This window comes from Lynx canadensis, chromosome D1 (genome assembly GCF_007474595.2).
Source record: "Lynx canadensis isolate LIC74 chromosome D1, mLynCan4.pri.v2, whole genome shotgun sequence".
Classification (NCBI taxonomy): domain Eukaryota; kingdom Metazoa; phylum Chordata; class Mammalia; order Carnivora; family Felidae; genus Lynx; species Lynx canadensis.
Window position 1 is genome coordinate 113900187 of NC_044312.2, and position 23519 is coordinate 113923705.

Genomic DNA, 23519 nt, shown 5'->3' on the forward strand with positions numbered 1-23519 from the left:
AATGACCCTCTTTGCCCCAACTCTCTGTCCCAGATGCAGGCCGCGCCTCTGTTCTCTCCTGGTGCAGTTACTTGAAAACCTTCAGCCTTGGGGCGCCTGGGTGGCTCAGTCGGTTAAGCGTCCGACTTCAGCTCAGGTCACGATCTCGCGGTCCGTGAGTTCGAGCCCCGCGTCGGGCTCTGAGCTGATGGCTCAGGGCCCGGAGCCTGCTTCCGATTCTGTGTCTCCCTCTCTCTCTGCCCCTCCCCCATTCATGCTCTGTCTCTCTCTGTCTCAAAAATAAATAAACGTTAAAAAAATTTTTTTTAAAAAAGAAAACCTTCAGCCGTTCTTTTATTTCCACGACGCCACTCCCGGCTCCGTGATATTTTTATAGGCAGCACATATTTGAGTTTGTTTTCAATCCATTCTAAAATGCAGACCTTTAGGAAGCGGCTCTCAGCACGGTTTACATGCACAGAGATGTCTGGCCCTTTGGGGCAGGGGAGAAAAGCCAGTCTGAGGTGGGGGTGGGGGGTGGGGGCCGCAGAGCTGGGGAAGGGGGTGCAGGTTCAGTTGTGCTCTGTCTGGGGCAGAGGTGATGCTGCGGGAGAACCAGCAGAGAGCGCGAGCTGAGTCAGGAAGGACGGGCACCCTGTGCCCTGTGAGGACCTCTAGGGGCACCCAGCCCCGCTGGGAGGGGAGGGGAGGGAGGGGAGGAAGGATGTGGGGCTGCCGGTGAGGGATTCTGAAGTTCAGAGCCCCTGCCCCCCAGCTGTGGGAGGCCCGAGGGGGGGGCTGCTCTCCCCCACTGGGGGAGGGGAGGCGGAGGGGGCGGGGTCTCCTGCCGTCTTCCAGGAGGCTGGCTCCTCCCCAGGTCTAGGTCTGGAAGACATTCTCTCCTGGACTCGGCCTTCAGGGGCTGCACCTCATCACAGGTGGACACTGGGGGCCTGACATCCACGGGCACCACAAACAGGGGGGCCCACGAGCAGTTTCACGGATGGAAGGGTAGGCTCTCCAGGCAGGGTGGGGACGGGTCCCGGGAGAGCCTGGGCGCCCAGCACGATGGGGTCCAGGTGGGCGAGGAGGGGACGGCAGAAGGGACTCCAGCCGGGGCCTGAGCGTGGGAGTCGGAGGGCAGGCAGCGGGGGGCTGGGGGGAGCCGAGGCCACCCGAAACCCAGACCCGCTGGGGGCGGCCCCCGCAAGTGGAAGCTGTGGGCGGGGCCCTGCTGTGGGCGGGGCCCGACGGGCAGCTTGGCCCAGCAGCCACGTGACCCGGCAAGCCCGACCCCCCGGGTGTAGACGCCAAAGAAAGAGAAACTCGCGCGTTCAGCGCGGCTGTACTCAAGGCAGCCCAAGCGCCCGCGGACGGAAGGACACATCCACAAAACATCTCCCGTCCTCACAACGGAACACCACGCAGCTTGAACAGCCCTGACCTGCAGACACCTGTCACGGCCGGCTGAAGCTGGAAACACGATGGTAAGTGGAGGCAGCCGGGGCCGCGCCCTGCACGGTTCCACTCACGCCGAGTGCCCGGAACAGGCCAGTCCAGAGGGACAGACAGCGCGCGGGGGCCGCCCGGGGCCCCGGGGAGAGGGCTCGCTGCTGCCGGGTTAGGGGTTTCCTGTGCGGGCCACGGAGACGCTGGGGAATTCGGAACACTGAGCTGTATGCCAGGATGGCCCATTTTGGGTGACCACAATAAACGCGCTCTGAAGCACACACGTACGTGGAGGTCGCCTCTGAGGTCCAACCCCGGGTTCCCATCTGGCTCTGCCCCTCGCCAGCCAGCCGGGGCGCCCGGGCCTGGCTTTCCGCGTCTGTGACAAGGCTCGTGTGGCGCCGTGGGGAGGCTCCGGGTGGGGAGCCCGCATAAGTGCCCGGCACTCGTCTGGGGTCCACGCGCGGTCAGGCTGACCACCACCGCCGCGATGGAGCACGATCCACTGGGGCCATGATGGCCCTCCCGCCAGCACATCCTTCCTCCTAGCGAACCTGAGCCCCAGCAGCTGCAGGGAGCCACCAGCACCGGCTGGGACGAGCCCCTCCGTCCCAGGAGCATGTCTCCGGCCCCCCCCCCCCCCCCCCCCCCCCACACACACCTGAGGCCGGCGCCTTTTGTCAGGGCAGGGGCAGAGGCGCCAGCAGGCGCATCCGTCGCACCACGGAAGGTCCAGAGACCTCAGCCTGGCTGCCCGGCCTCCCCGAGGGCACCCCCACCAGGCAAACAGATGCCCCGACCTCTGGCGGTGCTCTGGGACCTGGCCCCGGGAGCCTCCTTTGCTCAGCTGCAGGGTGGGGCGCGTCCCACAGACAAGGTGCTGGGGGCTCCCGATCAGGGGGTGCCGGTGCCTACCACGCCCAAGCCAAGAGCACGGGGTTCAGCCACTGCCCTGTGACCCTGGCCGCCCACCCCACCCCCTGTGCCTCCTGGCAGGTTTGGGGCAGGAGGACGTCCAGTCCAGGAGACACGAAGGTGCTGCTGTCCCCAGGCTTCCCGGGGGCAGGTCACCCTGCCCTGCCAGAGGGCTCTCGGGTGACGCCCGCCAGGCAAGGGGCATCTTGGCAAGCTGGCCCTCCCTGGCATCAGGGCCTCAGGAATCTGAAGGCTCTCGATGGGTTCAGAGCGACACCAGGCCACGCATGCCGGCTCGTCCCAACCAACCATCCGTCCCACGCCAGGCACCTGGCCACCACTGGGGACACAAGTCCAGACCCGATGGGAAACGGCCCTGCCTCTTGGGGCCCCCGGCACAGACCCCTCCCCAGCCCTGTCCCCGGGGCCCTTGCCAGGACACCTCGCCACCCCCACCCAGGCTCCCTCCCTGATGAGGCCCCCAACGCTCTCTGAGTCCCGGACGCCACGGGCTCCCAACTTCCGTCCCCGTTTGTTGGTTACTGTACAAATACTGGAGAAAAATAACAGAATTGCCCCGGCCTGCCCCCAACATGTTGCCTGCTCTCCTTGGCCCACACCAGCCACTCCCTCGGCCACACACGGAACATTCCGGAGTCAAACCCACAGGTGGGAGCCTCCCCTGGGGCAAACGGGGGGCTTGAGACGCCTGGGACTCTGTGCCCACTCCGCGTGGAAGGTGCTCCCCACCAGGGGCCAAGACTGGGGGGAGGGGCAGGAAGCTCTTCCCCCAAAGTCATCCCCGCCCCAGCCCACACCCACCCCCTCACCAAGAGGCCCTCTCTTCATGGCCACCTGGGTACCCTGGGGTGTTGGGAGGGGGGGGTGCTGTGGGGTCAGAGGAGCCCAGGGTCGAGTCCTGGCCCAGAGCTGGGAGTCCTGTCGCCCCACAGCGGCCCCGGGAATGTCAGGTGTCCTCCCAATGCCCTTGAGGACGGTGTGGAAAGGGTACACAGAGCACTATCACATGAGCTCCTCGAACAAGCGGGGGACGTGGCAGGAGAGGCCCGGTCTCCTGGGTACCCCAGACAGGGAAGGGGCCCGGCGAGCGACCTGGCCAAGCACACGCGGCAGGCAGGAACCTGAGCTGGCCACCCCCACCCACACACTCACATCACAGGGACCCAAAACCCACAGCACGACAGCCTCCCCTCCATCAGGGGCAGAGGCCAGCACCCCGAGCCCCAGGCCAGAGCCCTCAATGTTCCCTCTCTGCGTGCAGGCGCCTAACCCCGGGATGCACAGGCTGCCCTGTGTAATGAGGGACACACACACACACACACACACACAGCCACGGTGTTGCCATGGTCAAAACCCAGGGCCAGGACCATCAGGGCCACCGGGCCCTCCAAGTCCTGGGGGCTCATGGTGTATAGAGCGACACGGAGACTTCTGCTGGGTCTGCTGACCCTCCAGTGACCCACAGGTGCGTGGAGGGAGTCAAGGCTTGTTCGCACCAGGGGCTCCAGGACCCTGTCCCCGGTGCTGCGGTCGCTGTGAGGGCCGTGCCCCTGAGGGCAGGGGCGGACAGACATTCGGGGACTCGCGTTCACAAGAAGCCTCAGGCCACAGCTCACGCCTGACACGGAAACGGAGTCCACACGGGCCCCGGCCTAAAGCCGCAGCCGAAACCGCCAAGGTCTGGAAGAAAGCGCAGATCTGGGCTGCTCGGGGGTTTCTCAGACTTCACCCAGAGTTCAATCTTGTCGCCCCCGCCAGACGGCTCCGGGCACGAGACGGGCCCACCAAGTGCAGTCTTTGCCCGGCACAACGGTGACGGAGGACTCGCGTCCAGAACGCAACCCAGGCTCGCCATCGGGAGACAGACCACCCACGTGCTCCCGACAGAGGAAAGGGGAGACGCGGGAGAGACGCGGCCGGCAAACGACACCCGGAAAGACGCTCAGCGTGTCAGTCACAGGGACGCGCCAACCCAACCATGGCAGGGAGCCCCTGCGCACCTGCCAGACGGGCCCAACCCCAGGACGACACTTCGCCCCTGCATGCCTGCCACGTGGTCCAACTCCAGGACCACGATGCCTCACCCCTCCACACCTGTTAGATGGGCCCAACGCCTCACCCCCGCACACCCATCCAGCCGCTCTGAAGAAAGCCTTGCTAAGGAGGGGTCCGTGCACAAGAAAGGTTATTACCAGGCCGAGTGCAAGGGACCATTTGCCCATATCACTCTGTCCCCCTCGGTTCTGAGGCCGGCTTCCCCTGCCCCCCCCACACCTCGATGTCATCTCAATGGCTCCGCAGACCCCGTGTCCAAGAGCTACTTCCTGAGGCCGTATCTGCCTTCCCGTGGCTCCTCAGCTGACCCTCGTGGCCACACCACATCCTCTGCGAGAGCACCCTGGCCCTGCTGACCCAGGCCGAGGGGTGGGAACAGGCAGAGCAGACACGGGGTCAGCCCTGACCTCTCCAGGGTACCCACCTCCTGCCGGGCACTGGGGCGCCACGGGGTACCCACAGCTCAGCCCCACCCCCGGGAGCCATGGGGGGACGAACCCACCGGCCCTGCAGGGGCCTCCCCACCCCCACCCCCCAGGATACCCATTCCGCAGGCCCGCTGACCGACCCTGCCTGCCTCTCAGCCCCCTGAGGAGGCCCCCCTCCTGCCTCTATCTGAAGCGTCCCACTCAAGCCCAGCCTCCCGTGAGAGCCCACCTCGGGCTCCTGTACCCCTGAGCACCCTGCATACGCACGGGGCCCCAACTAGGTCTCGCTCAGCACCGCGACCGGGCCCTGGCCCCGGGGTTGGGGGCGGGGCAGGTCCCCGGGCAGGCGGGCAGTGAACAGTGCGGGAACAGGGTGATCCCACCCCCCGTGACCTGTCCAGAACACGTGGGCGGGGCCCCTCGGCCCCCTGAGCCTTGCAGACCACGGAGCCTAATCTCAGCAGGCCCCCTGGCCTCCGCCTGGCAGACTGGGCGCAGAAGGCGCAGGCGGGCCGTGGGGCCCGGGGCAGGATGCGCGGGGTATCGGCACGGGTCCTCGGGGGCCCCCTGCCTGCTGGGCGCTCCCGGACACAGGCCCGTCCCCCAGCGTGGACAGATGAGTTGGGCCCCACGTGGCACGAAACCATAGACACAGGACACCAGCAAGGAAGGGGGCTGGGGCCCGGGGGGGGGGCAGGGCTGGGAGGACCAAGGCCCAGGCGGGCAGGGCCGGCTCCAGGCACATACCCAAGTCCCACCCCAGGGCTGGGACCCCCTGGAGGCTTCAGAATGGGCCAACGACCGGGGGCATCAACCCTGTAAGACCGGGGGGTCTGACCTGGATGTCGCTGGGTCCTGAGCTAGGCACGGTGCAGGGGCCACTCAGCCTTTGGTCAGCGGTCCCCACAGGCCGAGAGCTCCCGAACGGCCGCATCTCGCCCCTTCCCTCTTCTCCCGGGAGCACCAGGGGCCTCTCCTGGGGTGGCGGCACCCACAGAAGGCAGTAGCCCCACCAGCCTCGGAGAGCCAGGGGAACAGGCCGCCGGCTCAGCTGACTGCCCTGGGCCCGTCCTCCCAGCTGACCACAGCCTTCCCCCTGACGGTAGCCGCTGTGCCCAGCAGGGCCACCCCCAGGGGCAGCCGGGGCCAGGCTGGGGCTTCTCCCCGCCAGGTGCTCTCGCGGCCTGAGGGTGCTCACCTCTTCCACCATCACCCCCCACCCGCCCCCCCCCCGCCCCCCACTTACTGCCCAAGCCCAGGTTCTCAACCCCACGCTCTGCCTCCCGGGGACATTGGGCAACGTTTGGAGAAGGTTCTATTGCCACAACTCGGAGGCAGAGACTAACGGCGTGTGGTGGGCACCGAGGCCACAGGGGGGCTGACACCACAGCCCACAGCAGCCCCCCAACCCCAGGACCGTCCGGAGCAAACGTCAACAGTGCGGAGGTGGGGGAGCCCTGCCCCCTAAACCGAAAACGATCGCGATCGCTGTCTCCAGATAAGACAGCAGAGGCCTCGAGGTCACGCAAGCCCCGGGCCAGAGGGCTGCCGGGGCTGGGGCCCCCCCCGGGCCCCCCACCCCGAGGGCAGGAAGCCTCTCTCCCTACGCCCACCTGGCAGGAGCCTCGGGCAACCCTGACCGGCATTCCTGCGGCCCAGCCGCAGGGGACATCTGACAGCAGTAAGGTCCCCAAAGGACTTTCTGGCTCCTGGGGACCCCATCTCCCCGGGCAAGGCCAGCACCCCCGAGGCCAGGCAGGCGTCCGTGACGCCATCGTCACTCCCACTCCAGGACAAGTGGAGCCGAGCAGGGAGGCCCCAACCACCACACGGGCAACACTGGCCAGACCTTCAGCCCTCTGCAGACAGCAGCCCCAGGACCGGGAAGGAAGACCCCAGCCCTCCGTCTCCTCCGTGACTCTCACCTGGTGAGCCCTCCTCCTGCAAGCGGGAAGGGCACCAGGGAACCACGGGGTACGGAGGGGGCGCTGGGGCGGGAGGGAGGGTGCTCCCCACCAGCAGGCGGCAGGAGGCCCCTTCTCCAACCTGGCCTGGGTTCCCCAGGCCGCCGTGTGGGGCAGCACGGCCACAGCACTCCTCCATCTCCTTAACAAGGAAGGTCACTGTCCAGGCTTGCAGGTGATTTGGCCTGAGCAGACACCTCTGGAAAAGTCAAATGCATTCCTGATGGCCTGGGGCACCTCTAGACGGCTGGTGTCGGTGCCCTCCCCGCCGGGAGACAAGCCGAGGCAGTCACCGGCTCCCCCAAGGACGAGTCAGGTTACAAGGCAGGCATGTGCCACCAGACCTGCTCAGCAGCGCTCAGCCCCTGCCATGGCGTGCCAGGCCGACAATGACCTTCCCAGCTTCCGGGAGGCACAGCTGGTGAGGAGCTAGGCTGTGCCGTCCTTCCAGGGACCACCCAGGCTCCGGACCCGATGGCACGCTGTCCCGACCCACACGATAAGCATCAGGGGCGCGTGTTGGTCTCTGCCCACACGGCCACCCCCTCCCAAAGCCTCTCCCCAGTTCAGACGCCACCGGCTGGGAAGTTCCCCAGAGGAGCACAGCACTGGGAGGCAGATCGCTGAGCCGGCAGGTCTCCTGCATCTCTGTCCCCACCGTCCTGCCCCGCCCCCCTGGCAGGCTGGGCCAGTCTCCCCAAGAAGAGGCTGGGCACCTGCCAAGAGTGTCCCTGGCTCAGTCTGAGCTACCCTGGGGACATCCAGGTGGGAGGGCGAGGTCTCCCCCGGCCTGGGGAGGGACTCCAGTCGGGGCCCAACACCCAGCATGCCCCCAGCCCACGGCCCCCCGGGGACCGCTTGTCCAGCGCCCGTGCCGTGAGCAGGACCAGAGCGAGGGGCTGGCGTGGGGTAAGACGCTGTGCAGAACAAGTCAGGGGGACGCCGGACAGAGTCACGTGATGGGGTCCGATGCCAGCCTGCCACCCGCCAGCTGTGTGACGCTGAGTAGTGTCTGTGCCCTCTCAGGCCGTGACCCGCTTTGATGGCCAGCAGAGGAGACAGGTGCCCACCCCCACCGGCCAGGCGGTCTCAGGCCCTGTGGCTGGACACACGGCAACCCCCAACCCCCCCACCATCACGGTGTCCTACCCCGAACCCTGGGCCTCACAGGTCTGTCCCATAGGGAAGGGCCACAGTGCTGGCCATGAGCCTGCCATCCAGGCCCCCTTTCCCTCCCCCCGCCACAGAGCCGGCTCCCTTCGTCTCTGGGCACAACCCCCCCCCCCCCAGCCCAGACGGGTGTCCAACCTCCATGTCGGGCCCACCTGCGAGGGGTCAGCCAGACTGTCCTTTCACTCGGCAGGAAGCCCACTCCAGACCTGGGCTGAGCAGGGCCCCCAACATGGGCCGTGGGCTTCCGACCCCACGAGAGAGGTTGGGGCCCCCTCTGCAGCAGCCCTGCCCGCCCCATCCAACTGCCAACCCCCCGGGCTCCCCAAAGGCAGGACCCAGGCCTGTCTGGGGCCCAATCGGCAGGCGGCGCTCCGCGCCCACCAGTGCACGGCCCCAGGTCACCCTCCTGGCCCCGTATCTTGCTCAACCTGACCCGGGAGAGCCAGAAAACACTCCGGGGGCCTTCTCGCTGCCTATTCTAACAACCGATGTTTTCAAAGTAGACCTGGACCCAGGATCCACGCCCAGCGTGGCCACGAGGAACCCCTCACGATCCACCCACGCAGCCGTGCCCGCCATCTGCTGTCAAGAGAGCACCGCCTTCCCGCGTGGGTCAAGCCCAGGCCACGCTCTACTTGTCGCAAGGTGTCCTGCCCCTGCCCTACCCAGACTCGGTCCATCCTGCTGCAGAGACGGGGCCCGTTGTCCCGGGCCCGCCTTTAATAGACCAACTCTAGTGCCCAGCAAGGAGGCCCCGGGACACAGGGCCCCTCGGTGCCGGCTCCCGTGTTCCCTGTGACGGGTTTGCCGAGCCATTCCTGGGCACATGGCCGCCCGTGGGGAAGGACGCCTGCAGCCGCTGAGTGGCAGCCAGGCACCCACGGACCCCTCCCAGGCAACGTCCTGGGGTCTCAGGAAGCAGGGAGGCCCCCGCTCGGAGCCTTGGGTCTTTCAAACCCGGTTCAGACCTCGGCTGGCCGCTCCCGGAGCTCCGAGTGCCTGCGCTGTCTGGGCATGGGGTGGGGGAGCGGGGACAAAGACTGCCACCCCACACCCCACCCCTGCCCCAGAAGAGGCTGGAAAGGCCTGTGGATGCTCCGGGCGCCTGGCAGAGGCCTGATAAGAGCGGGGAGGCGGGGCCTACCCCTGGGGACAAGGCCAACCAGCCTGCAGAGCCCCCAGCCTGCCCATCCCCCTTCATGCCAAGGGCAGCCAGAACATTCCAGGGCTGCCCGGGAGGTGCTGCGTCTCCAGGGAGCTGCACGCCAGGACCTTGAGCGGGCCCCGATCCAGGGGGAAACACAGGGACTCACCTTCAGGGACCGCAGGGGCTTTTCAGAGCCCCCCATTTCGTCCCCTGCCCGGTGAGGAATGATGGGCCCTCCAGGGACACAGGGAGGTCAACTGGTCACCCAAGGGCACACAGCCGGTCAGGGATGAGCCGAGAGCAGACAATGTCAGGACTCCCCACTGGGGTCACCTGCAAACCGGGGCCTCCTGGAATCTGCCCCACTCCCCACATCTCCTAAGGCCCCCTGCCCTCTGCTCTCCCGCCCCTGCCCCCAAGGCCCCCTGCCCTCTGCTCTCCTGCCCCCGCCCCCTCCTCAGCAGCTGGAGAGGCTCAGACCAGGTCGGGACCCTCATTGCAAAGACGCTGCGTGGCTGCTGGACACACTGGGCAGGCCTCGGTGTCCCCTCCACCTCTGGGCGCCTCTGACCACTGCAGCCGCCGCTCCACAAGCAGGGGCCACCCTCCCACCGGCCCTACTCGCCCCCTTGCCCTCGGGCCACCCTGAGCCATGTGGTTCTCGGGTGGGGTCACTGGGTCCTAAGCCCCGCGACACCCAGGGCACGGATGGTCGCGTGCGTGAGCGCTGGCTCACCGCTGGTAACAGGGGGCCTTCGTGGGACCTGATGGGGCTGTGACAGCGGCCTCCCCGATCAGAGCTGATTCTGCTCTGAGGAAGAGGAAGCAGGAAGTACATTCTAGAAACTGAGGCCTTTGCAGGGAGCCCCATGGCAGGTGCTCAGCTCACGATGAGGCCAGTCAGGAGGAGGAGGCAAGTCAGGACTCAGCACCAGAGATCACAGCCCAACACTGACCCCACCGACCACCCACACACATGCACGGTGCCAGTGGCCCCAGGGACAGCTGCCCACCCACACGCCCATTTATCTGGAACCTGGGCCACCAGCTGGCTTCCTGTGGCTCCCACAGCAACGTCCCCAAAAACAGCCACGGGCCCAGGGGTCGTGAAGGGGCCGTGGAGCTCGTGTCCTCCCAGGACCAAGGACGTTCTACCACCTTCCGCGTCCCGGACCGTGGCTAAAGTGGCCCAGGACGGCCGACGGGGCATCAATCTACCCCAAGCACAGTGGGCACAAGGCTGGCCAAGGCCACATCCACCTACAGACCCTCTCAGGACAGCAGACGCCCGCACCTGTCTGTCCATTTGTACACCCGTCTGCCCACCCGTCCGCCCATCTGTCCAGCCGCCCGCCGTCTCTCCGTCTGTCCGTCCCTGGATTCACCCTCCCACCCCTCAGCGGCCCCCGCTCCTTGCTGGGCCCCGCACCCGGGCTTACCCCACGGCAGGTGCGCTCTCACATCAGGAGGGTTGTGAGCACTTGTGCCCCAGAGCTGAGAGCTCAGACAGGGGCCGGCGGGTTGGAGCAACAGGGGGCCGGCCTGCCGCCGTGAGGGACACTGCACGGCACATCAGACTGTCACGTGCTCGCACACCAGCCGCGTGCCTCTCTCCTGCCCCCCCCCCCCCGCATTCTAAGCACGGGGGACACCGTGGACAAAAGGACAGCGACTCAGCCCTGGTGCGGACATCTGAGCATTTCCCCCGCTCGTTTGCGGCCGGCCTCGAATCTCCCACGTGCTTCCCAGCCTGTGAACATCTGCGCTCCGAACAGCGAACAGCGGTATGGTGCGCGCCCCCTCACACCGCAGACCACCCACCCACCCACCCCCGCGGTCCCAGGTGCAGAGACGCCCTCCGGGAGGCGCCCTGGGAGACCACTGCGCCCGGCGCTGCAGGGCGTGAGAGCCTCGGGGATCGCCTTAAACGTGAACCGCAGGCTAATTCCGCGTCCAAGCAGTCTGCAACCTGTTGAGACAGAAAGTCCCGAGCACTGCAGAAAGACGCTGCGGCCTGTACGGAGGGGACACACGTCTGCCGTCCAGCACCCGCAGACGGGGCGTCGCGGGGACAGCATGGGGGGCGGGGGGAGGGCGCCGTGTGCCATCTGGGACCTGTCAACATTGTGATACGTGAGCCAGGCAGGACACGGGTCTGGGGTTCCGGGGCGAGGCCCAAGCTGGACAGCTCGACAGCCACGAGAGCAGGTGGCCTTTTAGAGACACACATGTGGCCATGGCCTCCCGTGGCCCTCAGGTGAGCCCGGCCAACTCCGCCTGTGTTCACGGCCCCCAACAACGCCTCCAGCTCACCTGCCCAGACCCCAGAGCCCACTCACCCCAGCACGCCGGGTCTCCCACCACCCTCTCCCCAGCGCACATCTCCAGGAGGCCTGCTCTGACTCCTTGTCACATGCGTCTCCGTCCCCAGCCCCAGGCCTGCCGCGCTAGCCCCTGACATCACGGCAGCAGGCACCACGGTGCAGCTATGAGAGGCCACGAGTCCCTGCCACTGGACAGCAAGGAAGCCTGGGTCTCCCGGCAAACAGCTGAGGGGCCGCAGGGAGTTGGGAGCCGTGTGTGGACGCAGACCTCCTACCCCAGGGACCCCTGGCCCAGGGACGGGAGGGAGCCACTCGCAAAAGGGTCCCGACAGCCCCACACTTTCCCGACGGGGCCGGCGCACCAGGAGGCAGCGACGACAGGACAGCAGGGGGCTGGGAGCATCAGCGGGAACAGGCATGCGTTCCACTGGAGGGGACGGGGTTTACTCAGGGCCCGGGTGAGGTCACGCGTCACGGTCCGTCCCTGCACGATCCTCTCCGAAGGGTCCCGTTCCCTCTTATTTCTTGGTCTCTTATCTGTGGACAGAATGGGGCATCTGGCCTGCAGAGGGTCCCCCTGGTGGGATTTTGCAGGGGCGCCCGTGTGTCATTTATTATGCTCTTGGGGCCCTGGTGCCTCCACTCGGCTCGCATGTGGACCTAGAGGCTTCGTCCTACTCGCTCACCCGTCTACACTGGCGAGAAAGCGTCACGGGCGGGCACACGTCTGGATCTGCCGCGACGCTCGGTGCCAGACCCACGGCCTCGAGCCCCCGGGCCACCTGCTCAGGCCGCAGGCAGGACCCCGAAGAGGCAGGACCTCACCGGCTCTTGGGTTTCCCCGAGCCACATTCGTCAGGGTACAAGATGACGAGCTGTCTCCACAGGGACCTGCCGGCTTAGCCCCTGACCGGCAGGTGAGCTCCAGGGTGCAAAGTCCTCCTGGTGCATCTCGGTCCGCGCAGCGTCCCCCCGCACCTGCCACGCCTCCAGCGGGGAGCACACCTTCAAGCTGTCACCGAGGCCTGGTGACGCGCCCTGGTGGCCTCTGATGGCCGTCCTGCTCCAGCGTGGGCTCCACGACTACCACTCCTGCCCCAGGCCCAGATGGCTGGGATCGTCCAGGGAAGACGGTGCAGAGAGGCCACGCTCTGCGGGCTGGGGGTGCTCACGGCTAAGGGGGCGCTCCTCCCTTCTGGCCCTTTCCAGCAAACAGAAAAGCATTTTCTTCAACAAAATCATCATGAACACCTGACACTTTCAGGTGCGGGCGGGAGGGTTTTCGCTTCACCAACTTACGTTGGAATTTTCCTCCTGCCAGGAGTCTCAGCTCTCGAGGACGCCGACATAATTACTCATTTGCTTCACCCGCAGACCCCGTGCGAAGGCCTGGGACTAATCAGGTGAGGGTCATCAAAGTGTGCGGGGACACTGAAAATCGCAGAGACGACGTGGTCTCCGGGCCAGGTCTGCACAACAAAGTACCCACAGAGCTGCGCGGGTTCCGTGGGCCCCTCCTGCTCCCCGGAGGTGCCTTTGTGGAGGCTTTGGGTTGTCCCGCTGCCTTCGCTTTTCTAACGTAAAGCAAGCACGCGGGCGCCTGTGACTCTCCCTCTACTAGGTGCCCAGTGGCTTGTTAGACTTTTACCCTTGGCAATCACTCCCTGAGAGTGTGCGGGGATCACAGGTCCCTTTCCCACACCTGCACGAGGCCCTGCACAGGGCAGACCCGGCCGGTCCCCACCACGGCCGCCGGAAGTTCCGTCCTTTTTTGCTGTTCTGAGGAGCTCTTCAACAGACAGCCTCGCGCGCGCAGATTTTCCTGTTGGGTCGTGTTGGGGGTTTTTGTGGCCAACATTTTTGAGATAGACTCCAGGACGCGGGGTTGCTGGGGCAGGGAGGACACGCACGCACACCCCCCTCCCCACAGAGCCTACCGTCCGGCAGGCTGTCCTGCCAGACGAGTGCTGTCTGCCTCACCAGCCGCCAGCGAGGCTGTCTACGCAGGCTGGCGGGTTCCTGCCTGTCCAATGGGACCTGGTGGTGTCCGTGCCACCCCGACCCCCAGTGGGCTCGTACCTTCTCTCTTAGGACCCCTTGAGCTGTGCTCACCTCTCGCTCACCTTCCGCGGGGTCAGTGGGGTTTTGCTGGAGTTTGCAGGAGTTCCCTCCCTCCCTACCAGAGAGATCGAGCCTCCGTGATAAGACGCAACCTCTCTCCAGGTTTTGTCCTGTTCTTACGGTGCTGGTGTCGCAGAAAGGGTTTTTTCTCACACATGCGCCCTTCGTCTTAACGTGCTAGAGCCGCACAGGAGCCCCCGGCTGCCTTCGGCCCACGCGGAATCCACCTGCCGCGGCGTGACCCGCGGTCCAGCCTGGCCCTCTTCCTCGGGGCCCTCCCCTCCCCCGCACCGCGTGCTTCCCCCACTGGCCCGTCGCGCCGACTAGATTTCCGGCCATGGGTTCACACGCGGTTGAGTCCATACGCGGATTTTCCGTTCTGTTCCACTGTCCATCCGCCTGTCCACGTGCCGGTACCACACCGTCCTAACTACCCGAGCTCTACGGTTTATGACCTGCCGAGCCGTCCTAGCCAAGAACGCAGATGTGACTTTTACAAGCGACCCACTGGAGACGTCATGGAGCAGAAAGTCACCACAAGACCTATCCACATCACACGTTCAAGGCGCGTGGTTCCCCGGGCACCCCCTGAAGCTCTCCTGGGCTCCCCCAGGGGCCCCCTGCTGCGCCCCCTGCCATGCGGGACACTTCTGGGAGGCGGGGGCCTGTCCCCCTGGGTCGGGGTTCCTCCTGCAGGTAAAGGCGCAGCCCCCCGCGGGACTGGGTGGGGTGGGGGTCCCGGTGTGGCCGGCCGTCTCCGGGGCTGCAGGGAGGGCTCCTGTCTGGCCGGCCTGGCCGTAGTTGCTGTGTTCAGTCTCCCCGTAGACCTCCGCGTGGCACTTGGCGGCAAATCCAGCGGGAAGAGGCAGAGGAGCCACTGTCGGGGGCATCCAAGAGGCGGCCGCCAGCTGCTTTGTGGAGCGGGGGCCTCTACAGCCTGGGGGTGAGGGCCAGAGGGCGTACGGGTGCCCCTGGGCGCGCACCGGGCACGATGCCGGGAAAGGGGCTTCGCCCTGATCGAGGACGTTCACGTGCCACACACTTCCAGGCGGACGTGGAATAGGCTTCCAGGGGCTGCGTGAGCCAAGGGGCCAGTCCTCAGTTTCCCCATCTGCAAGTGGCTGAACAGTAAAGGCAGGTCCAGAGTCCCGGGTGGGCAGGGGCGGGCCCTCCGACCCAGGCGGGGTGGACGGGCACGCAGATCAGGGGGCCCGTTCAGAGAGTCCTGCCCCGGGCCGGGCTGGCTCCGCAGATCAGGGCGGGTGGCGGCAGGGAGGGGTCAGACACCGGGGCCTCACCCGCCGTCAGGCGCTGCGTGGCCCTGGGCCGTCGCCCCCAGCCGCTCCGGCCCTCGGCCTCCGGCTCCGAGCCCACCCCCAGCCAGGGCTGCCGGGCACAGAGAAGTCCCTGAGGTAAGTGCTCTGAAAAGCACCCCCCACGGCCTCCCACACACCCCGGGGCCTGCAGGGCTCTCGGGCACACCGCTTTCCCAAGCTCAGGAATGCCGCTGGATAAAAATACCCACAGACGGATATCATCAGGCCCGGCCTGTCTGTGGGCTCGGAGCTGCTGGGCAACAGGCCTAGCGCCTCGGCCCAGGCCTCTCGGGGCCCCGGCTGCTGAGGCCGGATGCCAGGTGACCCTGTCGTGAGCGCCTGCCCTGCGGGGTGCCAGGAGGGGGAGGACCCGGGCAGCCCCCCCCCCCCATCAGCATCACCCACTCAGATCTTCTAACACCCGAGAGCTGCTGAGCCACCGGGGTCCCAGCTCGGCGGTAGAGGTGGCAGAAAGGCCGTCGGCTCCGCGGGGAGGAGCGGCCTGCGGTTCTGCGAGGCAGAGCTCTAAGGCAGAGGCCTCTGAAGGCCGGTCACCACCCCCCGACCCAGGGTGGGCAGACCTAGGACGCGCTGACGGTCAGCTCACCGGCCAGTGGCACCTCCAGGCTGGGCCTGGCTCCCACCTGCCCGGGGCCACCGCCCCTCTCCGTCCCTGACGAACGAACGGGTCAACACCACACTCCCCACTGCCCCACGGGGCCTCCGCAGGGCTGCCCGGGCTCCGGCCCAGATCGCAGGAGGCGCTTCGGGCTTTCCAGCCAAACAGCCCTGGGCACGCCTGGCTGTGTGGCCTTGGGCACATCACCTGCCCTCTCTGAGCCCCAGGGTTTGTACCCAGCACCACTCATCGCCTCCACTCCCATAGGGGCAGGGGGCAGGGAGGGGAGCCAGGCCCCTGTGCCCCAGCACGGTCACCACAGCGGGTGCCCACACGGGCTCAGAGAAGGGCCCGCGTCTCCCGGGCTCCACGGCAAAGGACAACCAGCGCAGAGGGCGGGTCCTCTCACAGGTTGGAAGGTCTCGCGTAAAGATGGCTCCTGGGGCTCGGGTCACGTAGTGTCCCTGGTGGTCACCGAGCCCCCACACCTGCTGCCAGCCAGGACCACCCTGCCCTCATGGCATCCGGGCTTGCTCACAGCCCCTGGGGAGGCCTCGGGACGGAAAGTGGTGGCCCTCGCTGGTGGAGGAGGTGTGGACGGTCGCCCGAGGTGCCCTGGGGACCCGGGGCCTCCTCCACACTCAGTGGTTTCCCCGCAGAGAGGGAGCCCAGACCCAGCTGACCCTCCAGATCCGTGGGGTCTGAGCTCAAGGGGTGCGGAAATTCTCACTTCTCCTCCAGCCGCAGCGGCCGGGGGCACAGGAGCTTCCAGAAGCTTCTGTGTGGCGTCACCTCAGGGCCCACGTGATGCCCCCCCGGGTCCTCGCAGACAGCTGTCCTCGGATACCGTCTCCTGCTTCCCAGCAGCCAGACGTGAGCTCGTCCCGGCCACGTCACCCCTGCCAGAGCACAGGCTCTCGAGCCACACGCCACGCCACGCCACGCCAGCCAAAAGCTGGTTCCGAACGTGGGTCTGAGAAGGGCCAGGGGGCTTCCCCGAGCGGCCACCCCGGCACAGGACCCGCGCGTCCGCGCCTCGCTATCCAGAACGTGCTCCCAGGGCAGCACGGCCTGTCACCAGGGAGCTGGTGAACCAGGACCCTCGGGCCCCACGCCTGCCGGACCACACCTGCCTTCGGCGGCTTCCCCGGGGCACGAGGGCCTGGCCGCCCCCCGTGCGTGCCAGCAAAGAGGCCCAGCACCAGAGCAGTGAACCTGGGAACCGGCTCTTGCAGCAGGAGGGAGATTCCGGGCACTCGAGTCCCCGAGAAGCAGCACACCAAGTGCCCGGCTGGACCCCGGATCCCTGGTGGACGCGACCCTCCAGGCCCTCAGCTGCTTAGCTCCACGTGACCGGTTGCTTGCTCTGCAGCTGCTCCCCGTTTCCTGGACGGCACACAGCAGGGACCTGCCAGCTCCTGGGCCCCAGTCACCCTGACCACGGGCAGCGCAGCCCTGCCGGGCAGGGAGGCACGGGAGTTTCCTGCGGTGGCCGCGACAGAGCACCACGGACGGGGCAGCTTAAACCACAGACAGTCACTGTCCCGTCCCCTGGTCCTGGAGGCCCGAGCCCGAGGTCCGGGCGTGGGCGGGGCCGGGTCCCCCCGAGGCCTCTCTCCTTGTGTGCGAACGGCCGTCCTCCCCCTGTGTCCTCGCGGGGCCGTCCCTCCGTGCCTGTCTGGGTCCCGATCCCCTCTTCTTACAAGGACCCCGGTCACACGGGATCAGGGCCCACCCCCGTGACCCCGTGTCACCTTAACCACCTCTTTAGAGGCCCTCTCTCTGAATACAGCCACATTTGCCGGTCTCGGGGTTCAGGGCGGTGATGTAACCTTTCAACCCAAACGAGAGCACCCGTGTGCCCATGCCAGCACTCCTACCACACACAGCCAGGCCCCGGGACCCCGGTGTCCCCCCCCTCACCGCCCCAGTCACAGGCAGGTTATCCCACGGGCACCCAGCAGCCCTGAGACGTCTCATGTCCATCCTCCCCAGGACAGCCCCCCAGCCCTCGCCCAGCCCCTGTGACACCCTGTTGCATGTTAAGGTCCAGTGTGTGGGGACAGCGAGTGCAAAGGGTCCCTCCTAGAGCACCCCGGCACCCGCAGAGGGACAGGCAGAGCCCACAGGGAGCCACCGACTCGGGGCCAGGCCCAGGAGAACGTTCTCTCTCGTCTGAGCAATGCTCCCAGGTGGTGCCAGCAGCCCATCGAGGCCGCCACAGAGGAGGGGACGCACAGAGAGCGAAGGAACCTGGCAAGGCTGCCCAGCCACGGACGTGCTCAGACGTGAGGCCCCATCCCCGCCCCCTGGCCACGCTCCCTGCATCCCGCGCCCCATGGCCTCCGGACCCCCGGACCTTGGCATGTGCTCGGAGGTCCCTCTGGCCCGGGCTCCAAATTCATCCACCCCTGGACCGTCCCTCTTCTCCTCCCACCTTCCTCGTGGCCTCGAGGCAGGCCTCCCCGCCTGCCCCCCATCTCGGGCTCGTGGCCTGGGATCCCCAACTAAGCCGGGCCACGACCAGAGGACCAGGCCCCAGAGAAGGGGACACGGGGAAAGGCACTAAAAGGAATTCCCAGCTTCACCAAGCACTGGGGCAGAGGAACGCGTCGGGGAGGCTCAAAGGGGCGGTGGGAAGAGGCCTGACAGCTGTCCTCGGTACCCCGCCCCCCACGCAGCCCAAGAAACCGCCGGGCCGACTTCCAGCACGTCAATGATTAACACACACTCGCCGTGAGGTGTTGCCAAAGCCTCCTTGGGAGCCCAGGAAAGGCAGGGTGGCAGGGGGACGGCGACAGGAGCGCCCCGCGGAGTCTGAGAGCCAGGACCCCCTCCACGCGCCCTGAGGCCCTCCCTCAAACCTCTCAGCCCCACCTGCTCTCAACGTCAGGGCAGCCGGAGTCGATGCTGCCTGTGGGGGGCGCTGCCCACCTGGCCGGCACCGGGGAGCCACCGTGGTGGGAGGGTAGGAGGCGGGAAGGGACAAGAGTCAGCACACATCACGCTGCAGCTCCCCGAGAGCTGGAGGGGAGAGGGGAGAGGACGAAGGAGGAGGGAAGAGGGGGGAAGAGGGGAGGCGGGGTTCCCGGAGGCTCACCACTCAGGGGAAGGACACGGACCCCTGGGGGTCTACAGAGGGAAGTGGGGGCCCGGCCCCGCACCCAGGGTAGGGTGGCTAGGGGAACCTCTCCCCTGCCCAGCCGGCTCCACTGTGGCCCATCAGCGGGGAGACCGGGACCCCCGCGCCTTCGGCAGACTGGGAGCCGCCACACGGTGGGGGTACAAAGGGCCTCGGAAGGCCGGGGGGCCAGAGGGCAGGAAGCCCAAGTGGACAGAGTCCTGCTCCCTGACCCCAGCGGCCCAGGGAAGGCCGGGGGCACACAGGAAAGGCCGCTCTCCTCGGGGCTGGCCGGAGCAGGGGTTCCCCGAAAAGGGAGGGGCGGGGGGACAGGATATCCTGGCTAATTTCCCCAGCTGCCCCCGGAAGAGTGTGCCCAGGCTCGCGGGAACCGCCGGGACAGTGGCTCCCACAGCCGCCCGCCCGGGGCCCCGGCCCTCGAGGCCAGGAAACCGAGCCCGGCCGCCGTGGCGTTGTCCTGCCCCTGCACGAGCTAGCCCAGCAAGGCCAGGGCTTTCTGTGCCGCCATCTCGGCCACTCCTTCCAGCCACACCGGGGCCGGAGCGGACGCCGTGGCCCCCTCTCACGGGGCTCTGTCTGGGCTCAGGCCACCCAGCCCCAGGCCCCTGCTGCAATCCCAGCTCGAAGGCCAGGTCCCCTCAAGTCACTGGCCAATTCGGAGAGTGACCAGGGCCTGCTGACCTCCTGGAGACACCGGGGGTTAAGGAGGCAAGCTTCCCAGGCCCCAGACAAGCCACACGCCCTGCCCGGCCAGGGTCACCTCCAGCCCTGGCCCACGCAGGGGTGGGGAGCCGCAGCGGGGTCCACCCCCCCCCCCCAGGGCCACGGCATACCTCCTCCAGGGCAGGGCCCAGAGCAGGAAATGACTGACCCAAGGTCACACAGCCACTCCAGGAGCATCCCTTCCTGGCCCGCCCCGTGGGGAAGCCACTCAGCCACCGTCCCCAGCAGCCACCCCTGCCCGCCAGCTCCCGGAGAGGCCGGGCAAAGGCGCTGTGCTGAGCACACTTCCGAGGGCTAAACAATCAGAATCAGGAAGAAAACACAAGTGTAAGCAGAGACTTCCTCTGGGGCGCGGCGAGCCCTCTTCCTCCACACGGCACGGCCAGGGAGCCCGGGGGACGCGCGCCCCCAGGCCTGCATCCCCGGGATACGCATCGGGGGTCTTCCGGAGGCCCCTAGTCCTGGCGGCGCTCCAGGGGCACGGAGCCACTGCCACGCCACCGGGAAGACCCCGGGGCGTGCCTCCCCGCCTTTGCTGGGAGCTGGCACGTGGGGCTCCGGGACGGAGAGGCTGCGGGGCAGGGTTTTCTCCGGGGCCTGGCTGTGGGGTCCGTCCCACCCCTGGGCGCCTCAGGTCAGGGCCAGGAGACAGGCAGCCCGTGGGAACCGTGGCACCCACAGCCGGTGTCTGACTCGCGGGGTCCCCTGGGGCGGAGGCACACGAGCGTTCCCTAAGCCCCAAACAAGCCACTGCTGCAACCACGGGCAGGGCCACCCGCTCTCTCCCACAGAAGGGCCACCGACACGGTTCGGGCACCCTCTGACTCTTTGGCAGGTGGGGGCGGGGTGGGGAAGAGGCTCCCATGCCTCTGGGGACACCGTCCCGGAGACTGGTCAGCCGACAAGACCCTCGGTGGGGTCGGCAGCAGCCCAGGTACCACCTGCACTCACAGAGGAGCCGGAGTGCGAAGCTGAGGCCGCCCCACCCCCACCCCGCCTCACCTTCCCCACCCGATGCTCCAAGCCAGCCGGAGCCCAGTTCCCGCTGCACCCCTGGGGCCCGAGGGTCTCTCGGCGGGAGAATGAAGGGCCCTGACGCCCGCCCCCCCCCCAACCAGGTCTCTCCCGGCCACAGGCCAGCCAAGGCTGCTGAGATGAGCACCTGTCACTAGAGGGAGGCTAACCCACGTGCCCCCCGGCAGAGCCCCCCCCCCCCCAGCCCCCGTGAAGGCTCACGGGCCCGAGGCTGGCACCATACCAATCAGCGGCCGGCTGAACAGCCAGGAAGTAGGACCAGGCAGGCAGCGAGGAGGGTGGCCCCGAGGAGGGAACTTCCTTGTACCCCCACCCCCGAGAAAGGAGGGCCCTGCCCCACACAGGCACGCCACAGCGCGAATCAGAAGCACCTGGCTCACAGCAGGGCCAGGTGCCGCCTGTAGGGCCCTGCGTTCCCCGGTACCCGGCCTCCTCTGATTGAGGGCTGGAACCCCGGGGAACATTCCCGCCCCGCCCCGCCCCTCCCCTCCCCTCCTCCTCCAGGCTGCTTCACCAGCTCGCATCTCTGAAGGCGGTTTGGGCTCTCCCCGCGGCCAGGGGGACCCCTCAGGGACACCCCGCTGCCTGTCACCCTGGGAGGCAGCCCTGCACCCCTGGCCGGGAGACCCCCCCCCCACCACCACCACCACCACCACACGTGGACTGCCTTGAACTGGGAGGGTCTGAGACGCTGCTGGACCAGCAGGAGTTGGGCCCCTCCCCTCCTGGGGGCACCGGCATCTTGGGTCCCAGCGACCCGGAGGAATTCTCTCCTCGGCACCCAAGGGCAAGCGCCCCGGCCCGCGGTCTTTCCCAGAAGGATTAACACCTGGACCGTCCTTCCAGGGAGGCACGGAGCCAACTGCTGGGCTCGGGCCACCTCCCCCCACACGCCTGGGCAGAGCCAGCAGGAAGCTTCCCACCCCACAGGGTCAGACCCACACGTCCCTGAAGTCCAAGGGACGGGCTTCTCAGAGTCGCCGTTTTCCCCATGAAGCCCTCCCTGCCCTCCCGGCCGCTCTGGGTCGCACGCAGCTGGCACCGTCCCTGCGGCAGCAGGTGGCAGGAGACAGGGGGACCCGCACGCCCCTCGGCAGCCCGCGGGGAGCCCCGGTGCCCGCCGGCCGAGGCCCGCGGCGCTACTCACACTGCGAAGTGGTACACGAAGCACTTCCAGCCGGTGGGGCGCTCGAGGAAGTTGTAGACGCGGCCCTGGATGTGGGTGCGCGCGAGGAGCGGGCGGCGCGCGCTGTAGATGGAGACGCGCGGGTCGAGGCTCACGGGCGGCCGCGGGGCAAGGTCGGCGGCGGTCGGGGGCGCGGCCGGGGACGCGAGGGGCGCGGGCCCCGGGGCGCCCGGCGGCGCGATGGGTGCGTAGAGCGCGCCGCCCCCCGGGCCGCCCTCCGCCAGCTCTAACGAGAAGGGACACTTCTTGGCCAGGCCCGTGCTGCCCCGCCGGGAGCCCGGCAGGCGGCCGCAGCCCCAGCGCTTCTTGTCGGGCCTGGGCGGGGAGGAGGCCGCGGCCATGGCCAGGCAGCGCCCGCGGGGGGCCGGGCGGGCGGCGGCACCCGGAGCTGCAGCGAGGGCGGGCGCCTGGGCGCAGTGCGGGCGGCCGCTGCCGCCAGCCCCGCCGCGGGGGACCGCTGCCCGCCCCGCCCGGCCGCGGGGGGCGGGGCCGGAGGGGGTGGCGGCCGAGGGCCGGTCCCCGGGGAAGGCGCGCCCCGCCCCCCGGCCAGACGCCCCGCCCCGGACCGTCGGCGCTCCGGGGCTGCCCCGGCCCCGCGCCTGCCACCGCTCGCCCGCTCGGTCCCTCCCGCGCCGCGCGCCCCCACCTGTTCCTCCCGCCCCGTCTCATTCACCGGCTCCGCCCGCCCCCTCCCGCGCGCCTCTGCTCTGCCCCCCGTCGCGCCCACGCGCGCGCCCCGCCCCCCACGCCCACCTGCCGCGGGGAAGGCGCTCCCAGCTGAGCCCCGGGAAGGCAGGCGCAGGGCGGCAGGTGCAGCGACCTCGATCGAGCCGGGCGGCCGGGCAGGCCAGTCGGGTGGGGCTCGGGCACCCGCGTTACCGGACGGAGGGTGGGGATACAGAGGTAAAGAGGGGCGCCCTAGGGCACGCCCGGACTGACCCTCTCGGTGCCCGGAGGGCGGCCTGTTAGCTCTTCCTCCAACCCTTTGCGCGCCCCCCCCCTTTGCCCCCCCTTTGGCTCTGTGAGTGGAGAAATATGTGGTGGGCTCCGTGCCCACCAGGGCCATCGGACCCGGGAGGCAAGCCGGTCAGGACCGCCCAGCGGGAGCCCGGTGGAGGCTGCCGGAAGTGTCTGTCAGGGGTCGTCGGTGGGGTTGACGCTGGGCGGGTCATGGCAAGGTGTTTTCAAGGGCCGTGCAGGACGGGCGTCTTGTCCTTCTGGCCCTCTGCCCCAGGCTGCGGCTGGACCTGTGGATTTCCCTGGGTGCGGGTGGGTGTCGGGTTTGCAAGGTCCTCCGCACTGCCCCTGGCGTCCGGTTCCCTGCACCCTGGGGTGCAGAAGTGGAGCATTGGGGGAGGAACAGAAAAAAATAGCCTCTCTTGGGACCTTGCCCAGGGCAGACGGATAACTGCCTGCTAGCCATGTCAGGGACAGGTCACTTACAAGACGCCTCCCAGGTCTTCACTGAGCACCCCGGGCTGATTTATTTCATGTACCCCCCGCCCCGCCCCCACCAGAAAGCCACCTGTGTTGGTGGATACAGTGCGGTTCTGGCCCTTCGCCCCTGACTCCCCACCCCTGGGTGCTGCCTGCACACAGCCAGCAGTTTGTATTTGCAGAAAAATGAATGAAGTGGGTCCCAGCCTGTGCCGGGCACTTCGGAGACTCCAGGCTGGCACTAGGGAGCCTCTCTGGAAGTACAACGCTTCGGCAGACAGCCAGAGGGAGGCGGAGAGAGAGCCACCACGGGGCCCCAGGGGACAGGCCAGGGCACACAGCAGGCACTCAGTCAATCCTTTCTGAATGAACGCGTGAATGAGTGAGCTGCGTCCACACATCCACATCCCAAGCCGAAGGAGGAAGATGGTCTTTTAATGGTGGAAGAACTGAGGAGGGAGGGCCGTAGAGAAGGAAGGAAAAAA

At 67.9% G+C, this 23519-nt stretch overlaps 1 protein-coding gene across 11 annotated transcripts in view; it reads right to left on the bottom strand.

Annotated features, from left to right (window-relative positions):
* The window catches only part of KCNQ1 (potassium voltage-gated channel subfamily Q member 1), a 321029-nt gene extending 299036 nt beyond the window's left edge, over nucleotides 1–21993 (bottom strand). For 2 of the 11 annotated variants that reach the window (XM_030331346.1, XM_030331343.1), the window contains exon 1: nucleotides 21559–21988. In XM_030331346.1, coding sequence (XP_030187206.1) covers nucleotides 21559–21938 — 380 coding nt within the window. In that variant the 5' untranslated portion in view covers nucleotides 21939–21988. Of the gene's footprint in view, nucleotides 1–8952; nucleotides 9019–21558 lie in introns of those variants that run through there. The other 9 variants (XM_030331339.1, XM_030331336.1, XM_030331341.1 and 6 more) reach the window with 7 other exon arrangements.
* Nucleotides 21994–23519: the final 1526 nt, after the last annotated feature.